The sequence below is a fragment of the Habropoda laboriosa genome, unplaced genomic scaffold (assembly GCF_001263275.1).
Source record: "Habropoda laboriosa isolate 0110345459 unplaced genomic scaffold, ASM126327v1 scaffold2, whole genome shotgun sequence".
Taxonomy (NCBI): Eukaryota; Metazoa; Arthropoda; class Insecta; order Hymenoptera; family Apidae; genus Habropoda; species Habropoda laboriosa.
In genome coordinates this window covers 4,804,470-4,814,758 of record NW_017100190.1, presented here as the reverse complement: position 1 = coordinate 4,814,758, position 10,289 = coordinate 4,804,470, and the positions used below count along the sequence as shown (strand labels likewise).

At 45.1% G+C, this 10,289-nt stretch overlaps 1 protein-coding gene across 1 annotated transcript in view; it reads left to right on the top strand.

Annotated features, from left to right (window-relative positions):
* The window catches only part of LOC108580027 (segmentation polarity homeobox protein engrailed-like), a 69,530-nt gene that overhangs the window by 52,246 nt on the left and 6,995 nt on the right, over window positions 1–10,289 (top strand). Inside the window, exon 2 of the mRNA XM_017943684.1 lies at window positions 7,814–7,819. Within this exon, the coding sequence (XP_017799173.1) occupies window positions 7,814–7,819 (6 nt within the window). The remainder of the gene's footprint in view (window positions 1–7,813; window positions 7,820–10,289) is intronic.

The window sequence follows — 10,289 nt, the reverse complement described above, 5'->3', positions numbered from 1 at the left end:
GCGTTCACTTTAGCCTTCTCTCGCCGCTTCGACCACGCATTTTTGTCTTTGTTAATAAGTGGACGTTGATAGTTCAATGCGATATTGTTGCGCAATCTCCGCGGTTTTGTGACCTGGGCCAGGGGCCCCCAGGCCCAGTGGTAATCAGCTGGGATCGTCGTTGGAAGAAACGCCGAGAGAAAAGCATTCGCAATCTTAATACGGCTATTAGCGGATATTACAGTTTCGATAGCAGCGATGGTAATTGTTCTTTAATGGGACATTAGCACTTTAGAGATCCTTCGCTCTCGCCGGGCAATATTTCACTCTGCACACTTGTGCGCTAAAGGCAATCCCTACTTTTGCCCACGTCTAGCTCAACAGTTTCTGACGGCTCCCTTTTCCCAGCATACACACGCATACGCTGGCAAGCGGGACCGTTTCAATGGAGCCAGCTGATAAGCGCAAAAAACCGTGCCTCCTTTGTGTCAATTTCTTCTCGACGTTCTCTCAAGTCGAACAGAGAAACCTCCGATGGTAACGTGTTATCGCAGGAAGAGATGGTAAAAAAAAAGGATTTCCAGGTTTTTCGTTTGTTGTTCCAACCTTACTTCTATATTTATCCATCGGTAAAACGAAAGCCTCGTATTTGTTTCCATTCCCGTATTCTCCTCGTCACGTCTCATTCCGGTTTTCTCCTTCTTTTTCTCCGTCGTGTCCTCGTTCCCCGTTCCTCCTCCTTCCTCTTCGTCGTCGTCTTCTTCTTCTTCTTCTTCTTCGCCCCACCAGGCTAATACCCCGCGATTTTTAGCGTGGCACAGCTCGCTAATTCGTCTCGCTCGAGTCGAGCTTCTGTACACAAGCAGGAGTGGTTTACTTTGCCGCTGGGATCGACTTCCTTGCCACACGCTTCGCGAAAACGCGACTGTCTGCCGGGAGGGGCGGAGGGAGCAGAGGGGTGTGCGTGGAAGATGTTGTGGCAGCGGAAGAGCCGTGAGTGCCGGTGATATTTTTGAGATTGTCACGCGGTCGCGAAGTACGAGTGAAGTTTTGGCACCGGCGAGGAGGAAGATTAAGCACGGGTACGTGTCATCGTGGGCAATTTCGTCTCTTTCCTTGAATATTCCAATGTTCCTTTTCACTTTTCCCTCGCTCTTTCTCTCTCTCTTGTTAATTTATACTTGAGAAAAGTTAGCCGTGTAACTCGATCGAAGTTTCATCCCTTGGTTGCACGTCAAGCTAGAGATAACGGTAATTTCGCGGCGCGCGAGAAGGTTGGATGCTTGAGAAATTGACTGAGCGAGCCAAGGGGCGAAATAGAAAGGGGGTGTCAAAGGGGGGAACGTCGCGTTAAGCGTCGCGACAGGATGACGTTTCTAATGCGAAACTGAGGAATTAGAACAGTCGCACTGTCTAATGAGATACTAATTGCACCGCATTCCCATAGTATTGACCTGACGCCGGATCAGATAAGTCAGCCTGGGGGAAAGTACGCGCGTACACACACGAGATATATTCGCGAGATTCGACCGAAAATGTTGCTCGAACGAAAGAAAGATAGAGAGAGACAGTTGGTCTGTGAAGGATCTATCGATCGAGTGTCGTAGACGGTCCGTGAAACTGAAACGTGTACGCAGTAATTACACGAGACAGGAATATGAACGCATATTAGCGTTCGGAAACTAATGAAACGTTTGTTCTCCTGTGGTCTGACTTGGCGTTTCTATACCACTTCGCAGACGGAACCCTGTGTCTTTCCGGAAAGTAGAGTACGTACTCCAAACTGCAATCAGTAGAATCTGTCGCTGGTCAGACGTGTTAGAAGATGCTTTTGCATTCGGTGATCTAATACTAGGTTCAGTGTATCGCGAAGGTTCAGAGGATTCTAATTAAAGTGTGCTTCGTTGTATTGTACTTGTTTATTATGGGCGAACAAAATTAGCTACGTGTACACTTACATGATATCACACATATAATAACAAGGTTTTTATTAAGCTACCTACTTATAATTACAAGTGTTTGAGCAAAAATGCAACGAGAGAGGGCAAAGATTGGAAATTGGAGATTTATTATTAGAGTTCAGATGAAAAGTTAATAGTCTAGTTCAAAAGGTAAGATTTCGTTGCAAGTTTAAACGAAGAGAAAGATAAAAAGGAACGATTTTCAGATTGGACGAGATAGAAGTTTCAACTTCAATTTTAGCATCTATTCGCGTTGAACAAATTCGGAACCTTTCGTTAAATATGTACATACGTACACCACCGGCCAAAAATTTGGAATCACCTGCTAATTTACACCAATATTGAATCCGCTACTAATTCTTTATTGATTTAAAACTGATGTTATGGAGATCAATAGCACTTTACCTCATTTCAATTGATTTGAATGATAAAAAATTCGTTAAAAAATTATTATAAATGCAAACTTCTCAGATGAAAAGTTAATAGTCTAGTTCAAAAGGTAAGATTTCGTTGCAAGTTTAAACGAAGAGAAAGATAAAAAGGAACGAATTTCAGATTGGACGAGATAGAGGTTTCAACTTCAATTTTAGCATCTATTCGCGTTGAACAAATTCGGAACCTTTCGTTAAATATGTACATACATACACTACCGGCCAAAAATTTGGAATCACCTGCTAATTTACACCAATATTGAATCCGCTACTAATTCTTTATTGATTTGAAACTGATGTTATGGAGATCAATAGCACTTTACCTCATTTCAGTTGATTTGAATGATAAAAAATTCGTTAAAAAATTATTATAAATGCAAACTTCTTTTTTAAGAATTTTGGTGCAACTTGCAATGCACAGTGATTCCAAACATTTGGCCGGTAGTGTATATCCACGTTTTCTTGAAGCAGATCGACGTACCATTTAAGAACTGTCAAATTCATTTCTTCGAGATCTGACTTAGATCGTTTAAAAATTACGTGTCTCCGTTAATAAGTAAAGAAGGACACTTTCGAAAAGTTCTGATATCACCTTATCAAATTTCTTTTTCCTCGACTGCCCCTTTGGCGAAGTGGAGTCTCGTTGCGCAAATTGCGATGGATCGTATTAAAACCCGAACCGTGTATCTCTTTGCTTATCGAACGATCCTCGTCCGAACATCGCGATATAGAAAAGAGCTCGAAGAAAAAAATCGGAGTGCATACGCATCGCGTGCCAAGGTTTATCCTCCGGTGTGCGGCGCTAGGCGCCGAATGCGCAAAGTGCCGGCTACGTGGCAGGCCTTATTAGGAGGCATAGTTAACGAGCGGGCCGGCACGGCGATCGTTCGTGATTCACGCTTTCCTCGCCGTGATCCCATTTAACGCCGTTGATTTCGAGTATCGCGAACGGTGGTTCGCCCGCGTGGAAATCCCGTGTCTGAGAGCTGGCGCGGTGCGGCGCGACTCGGCTCGATCGCCAACCACACGCATCCACCTCCGGTTTATGCTATCCTTGGACGGCGTCTCTGTCCGTCTGTAATTATGCGGCTCGATTTGATGAGCCGCGCGCATCAGATGGTTTCGCGCGATTCTTTCCAACGTTTTCATTAAAATGTCTGCGCATTGCCGGACCGCGGCCTAACAGCGGTTTCGCGCGAAACACGGACGTGATTTATCGGCGTTGCACGCGAATCCAAGATCCCATTAGCGGGACCGGTTAATTAGCAGTAATAGACGCTCTACCACCTCTCTCTCTCTTTCTCCCTTTGTCTCTCTCTCTCTCTCTTTTTCTCTGTGCCTCGCGGCTTTTACATCAAAAGGAAATTTGTTTACCGGACAACCACTTTGCGCGATTAACCTATCCTCGCCATCGACAGATCGCCGTGTCTGACGTCCAAATGGCCGTGGTCCAAAATATTGTTCGAGATTGGATTCTTTGAAGTCTCTTTCTCTCTCTCTCTCTCTCTCTACACGTTTAGCTGGTAGGCGTTCTTGGATATTAGGATCGAAAGGGTGGCCTGGACGTCTTAATCGATGAAGTAAACGCCGGAGAACGAGTTCTACGCTTGTCGGTCTATTTTGATTCCAATTTTCTCTGGTACCATAAAATTCTATTGCATAAAAACGATTTACTAACAGTTATTTATGAATGAACGTTATTATATGTACTCCGATAAACGACGAAGATGTCGAACGTCGGTGTTTGATACATCTGATCAATTGTTCGATTTACGACGATATTATGTAATACTAAACACGTTGATTATCTTAATAACCATTTTTATAGCGTTACCTATATGGCTAGCTATTCTAAATCCACGCTGGTTAGCCTGCTTAAATGACTCATTAGCGACGATTATTAAGGCTCGTTTGTATCATTAAGAGATCGTAATTGCGGTTAATCGGTGCTCGTAAAGAAGTCTCGATTCTTTCTTCTTCTTTTCGTCGTCGTCTCCCGGTATCCTTGCCAGGAGTGGACATTTATTTGATTTAATATTCTCGTTACGTAAGGATAATTCCACGTTCTAGAAGAAGTTTAAGGCGTTTCTCGAATCTCGGATATTATCGCAGGATGCACGTGCGAACGCATCGAAGTTGTGGGACCATTTTAACCGGCCGTTTAGCCACGCACAACTCAAAATGTCATCGTAGATTCGCCCGAGGGCGATTTCATGGGTGAACACCGTCTTAAACCTCGGAATTATTGAAAACGACGTTTACGTTATCGTGGGAACGGCTATCAGTCGACGTCCTATGGACAGCTATTCATCGTTCGTGGAGAACCGTAATCGCTATCGATGATGGTCATTAATATCCCTGGCTGGATAACTTGAACTCCATGATCGACGATATCGGCATGGTACGCATTATGATTTAGAAATCGGCCTCTGCCACGGACGTGAGATACACAGGTACCATTAAAAGAACAGTTCGATCGCGTAAAGCAATATAAGAATTCGGATAATCGGGTCTTGCCTCGATCGTGAAACAATGCAGGATTGAATAACCCGCGGTATTTGCACGGAAAAAGAAAGTACCGGAATACCTCCAAGTTTTTCTTTCTCTTGCTTGTCGAGCAATGGAAGGGGGAAGAAAAGTGATCGGGTGGAAATGTTCTTCGACTAAATTCGACTTCTTTTAATAAAAGTGTATCGTAACGCTTGGGGTAATTTGAACATGATTTTAATACATAATCAAGATGTGAGGAGAACACGAAGTGCGGAACACGATCCTTTTATCTGGTATCTTCGGAACGAACGATTCGATCGAAGATAGATAAGAAGCAACGAGATCGATATTGTAACGATCGACGATCCACCGCGATAAGGCAACGATTTAATGTAATAATTAATAATAACAATGACCGTGCGCTATTTCGTAGCGGAGGCGGCGCGACTGGAACAATGTAGAACATCGAGCATGTAACTCGGTGAGTTATGCTCGCTCCGGGTGCGGATACCCGGGTCGTTCGTTTATCTCGTATCTTTGTTATCTCGCCACGGGAACGATGAATATCGCGGCTGGCGACGAAAGATCAACGATCGTGAATGCACGACCGCGGGCCAATCGATTCCAATGATACCATCTATTTTTAACACGCCGCGTGACGGCGCCCGCGATCCAACAGCGTCGCGAACACGATCGCCGCTGATAAGGATGATTTTCCCTAATTCGGTTCCAATTCGAAAGTTGGAAAATTTAGAAATTTTTATATTTGGAAATTTGAGGTTTCGAAGATTTGACAATTCGAAATTTTGAATATTTTGGGAATTTGATATTTCGAAGATTTGGGAATTCCGAACTTTGAATATTTGGGAATTTGAGGTTTCGAAGATTTGGAAAACTGGAAACTTTGAATATTTGAAAATTTAAAATTTTGAAAATTCGAAAATTCAAATCCCCAACATTCGCGAATTCGGGATTCCATCGCAAAATCCGAATTCTTCGAATCGGGAAGCCAGGGCGGCAAGAATTAGCTATACCGTTTTTTCTCGATCGGCTCGCGTCAGAAGCGGAACGGAAAGCGACTTTCCCACGACTGTGGAGAACCACTTCGGGGCGAGTTCCTTGAAAATTCACGCACACACTCATGCACGTGGTGCGTAAAATTCGCACGAATTCCTATTTAATACGCGGTCGATCGCTCCTTCTTTGATTGGTGCGCGCTGAAAAAGGTCACGAGCCAAAGACGGGAGGGTGGTTGGAGGCGAGCACACCGGAAGAACCGGCTCCGGGAGTGCAGAACCAGGAATGAAGTCATTAATCGTCTTTTCGAGCAATATATTATTTGCGAATTTCCATTTCTCATTATTCTTAACGCGGTCCGCGTTGCCAGCCATCTGCCCACGTTAAACCGCGAAATCGTTCTTGCGATTAAAATCGTCCCTCATCCACGCGTACAGACGTATTTCACGTTCGTTCGTCTTCGCGACCAAATTGGCAGGCTCACGAAGATATAATTAAGCTGCCTTTCCATCTTACTATACCTTCGCTTTCGCTTCAATTTTACGGATCTTGCGTGCACAATAGTGATTGAAGCGCTCGAATCGCGTATAAAGTGAGTGATCGAAATGCTGTAATTTCTGCTCGATCATTTCTACCAATTTTATTAATACTAACTTTCCTCTCGCATTCTACTGCACCATACTTCCACAAATAAATACCAAAAACCCACTCTACTCTTAAAATGCACAATCTAAAAATTCAAGTAACACCAAATTAAACCAGAGATAAATAAACACCCCTGAACATTTACACGTGTACCAAATCTAAACCCGTTTCGAATCTGTCGAGAGCTACGTCGACGGTGGCTGGTCAGGATAAAACGATCGACTGGAAGTGGAAGAAAGAAGGAAGGAACGGAAGCGAGAGCAAGCGAACCGCGCCTTAATGGAAACGAACTAACGACCCGTGGAAACGTAAACGCAGTCACGTACTCGCGGGTAACGATCGACGAGTGACCAATCAATGGTGATTATTTATGGTTATGGGTACGGCTACGGGACACCGGCTACTTTTCGTACGATTCCGTGGGTCCCAGGGACACCTTAACGAGTCGGTTGGAAAAATGTGAGCGGCTGGCTGGCTAGATCCTGCGAGAACGCGTAAACCGAAGCGAAATCGGCGTCGATCCGCTCGATCGACGACGCTTTCCACCGTGTCTCTCTGTTTCTCCTGGATCGCGGAGTCGCGACCATCGTCCCACGGTTTCTCGATCCGCTCGAGCGCGTTATTATTGTCGTTTCATTGGCGAATCGAAACCCTTTTTCTCCTGGAATTTCGGTTGCATTTGATGTGGTCGAGAGATATCTCGCCTTCAATGGAGGAGGGAAAAACGGTTTCGAATCCTTTTTATACACCGCGAAGTTTGATTTATCGTGGTCGTTGTTCTTTTCAATGGATCGCAATTAGAACCTGTTTTTATGGATATTAGAGGAATTTCTTTGTGGGAGGTAATAGGTGTTATTTGGAAAACTCCTGTGAACCGAGTAATTATCAAGTGTAATCGACACGATTGCAGAATTATTTCACATCTGTCTTCACTTCGCTCTGATACGTTAATTTGTGTTACACCAGTGTACACGTGGTGATACAAGTGTGACACTATTTTAACCAGAGTAAATTCTATTGAAAAACGCGACCGAAAGTCACGGGATAAGGTCCATTCTGGTTGCAATTGACGCGAACTGGAAGTCACGGGACGAGTGAATCGTAAATCATTATCGTCGTTCGGTTAATTGACGTTAGGACCGATAGGAGGGCCGCGATAATGGCCTCCCTTTAGCCGCGCTTTTATCGCGGGAACCACGCGAGAATCGATAATTGATTATTATTAATGAAATGCTTGTCCACGATCATTGCCCTCTTTAACCGCTGTGTTTTTTCTCTTTTTGTTCTCAGGACGAAGTAAGTAACGAGCCACGACAGTTACGCCTCGAGTGCTATAGGCGAGACGCTTATGACGAAAACACGGCGAACGGAGAACGTGAGCTTTTTCGAAGCCATTTTACAATACCACGTTCACGCTTGTCTCTGTGGAAGCTTGCCATCGGTCTGCGTCCACCGAGTGTAACGTGGACGTCTGTTCTTTCATCTGATTCGATCTGGAATTAATCACTGATCGTCTATGAATTTTCGATCGAGATTTGCCCTGTGTTCAAGTTCTCTTTCATGTCAACCTGAATAACGAAGATCGAGGTCCTTCCATCGATATTGTAACATCCTTGAATAAATCTGAAAACCTTCCTCTACTTTTTTATCAGTTGGTCGTCGGTATTATCAGAGTCTTCGTTCAGATACGGATCGCACGAAGTCGTTGCAAATAGGTTAATCCTGTTCCGCAGCAATAAACGAGCGAGTAGAAAATCAGGATGCGGACAGGTATCAATGGCCTTCGGTGACCAACGTCGAAGAGGTCTTAATTCCTCGAATGACATTTCACTCGTTAACCGGACCGCGTTTCCCGTTCGTTTCCGCGAAAGCTCGCGCAAAACGCGGCTCATCCGCCGTTCCTGCACACGGAAACTAACGAGCTGTTCGACGTTCGACGTAAATTACCTTTTCGAATGTGGGTTACGAGCTCCTTACCCTCCCTCTGCAACCGATATTAACGTTGGCCCCCGCGAGTGCATACATACGTCTGTATGGTACTCGAAACGATTCCCCTTGTCCCGGTTTAACGAGGGCCGCGATTCGACGCGTAGCCAGCCTTTAAAACTGTCAATCGACGCGGATCGAAGTCGAGCCGCTCGTAATTCTCGTCGAATCGGAGGAATGACTGCGAGGCAGAGAAGTCGGGAAGGCCGGTTGGCCGTGTCGACACGCTTAGCCTCGTTTGTCCCGAGTAATGGCCGTAGTCATAACTCAACCGCGGAGTACGGCCTCTCTCGATCGAGTCCTGGACTCTACAACAGTCATTTCTGCTTGCTCGACGTGACGCTTACACGCGACCGACCGATCGAGACTGGCCGAGCAAGCAGGATAGATCAGATTCACGGAAACGACAAGCCGATCGGCTCTTCGCGTTCGAAGATCGCGCAACTCGTTTGAAGAAGACGATATCTGGTCGGATCGTTCCAGTAGCTTCCACGAGAATGTGCCTTTTCATCGGTGGGATAGGGTGTACAGATAGAGGGAACTCTGCTTCGGTAGAATGTTAGTTAGCGGAGAATGTGAATTCTGTCTGTTTCGTAGTCGATGGGAGTGCCTTTGATTTTTTTAGACAGGCTAAGTTTCGATCTTTTGTATAGATCATTGGAAGGAGAGAGGATGTTGGAAGATAGGCTGTCAGAAACACTTGTTGGATTAAAAACGATCTAGGCGAAATCTCAATTTTTTGTATAGATCACTGGAAGGCGAAAGGATCTTAAAAGATAGGCTATCAGAAGCACTTGTTAAATTAAAAATGATGCAGGCAAAGTTTCACTTTTTGTATGGATCATTGGAAGTAGGGAGAATCTTAGAAAATAGTCTGTCAGAAACACTTGTTAGATTAAAAATTATGTAGACAAAGTTTCAATCTTTTGTGTAGATCATTGGAAGAAGAGATGATCTTAGAGAAATTTGGATTAAAAAATGTGATCGATAATGTAAGGAAGGGAGAATTTTTCCAAGTCCTGCGAAAAGTGTCTTCTTTAACCACCACAAGCAATTGGTTCATCTCGTTTTCTCCCATTTTCGAACGTTCTACAATTATCATATCGAGGCAGTAATAGATCGAACGACACGTCCACATTCCTCCAAGAAACTGCTCGTCTGTAACGTGTTCCCGGGATGGTATTCACGCGACACTTTCTGCCCAGCGACGGTAATTCCGTGTTGGAAGAACCGCGAGAGACACGAGAATTTATATCGAGATCACTCTCACACGCAACACTCACTGTCCCCGCGACCACGCCGTTCTGCACGCACTTGAGACGCGGAAGAACCGGTGAATTACACGAAACGCACTATCTCTCACCGAACTCCGGCTCGATTCATCCATCGTCGCCGTAGAAAAACGATATTTATGGCAACAGCTACCGCTATCCACCGCCTGTAATTCGTTTCTTTGCACGCGTGTTGACCTGTCCGCCAGATTTCCCATGCGATGCCCACGGACATTTCCCGTTCGTGGAACTCGGGTGCACCCCCGCGGCGACCGTCTTTAATTACGCGCGTTTCCCGCCACGCGGGATACCTACCAGGCTAATATTTTAATAAATATCGGGGCACAGTGGCGAGCTGAATATTCGTCGTTAGCCTGCTACACTCGTCCAGCTCACGTGGCTAATCGTTGGAAATTGGCCGAACTGCATGGCTCGACCGCTGCGTTCGGCCTTTTAACGAGCGAACGACGCACCCTTTCCTCCTTCCTTCTACGTGACGCCGTTCAACG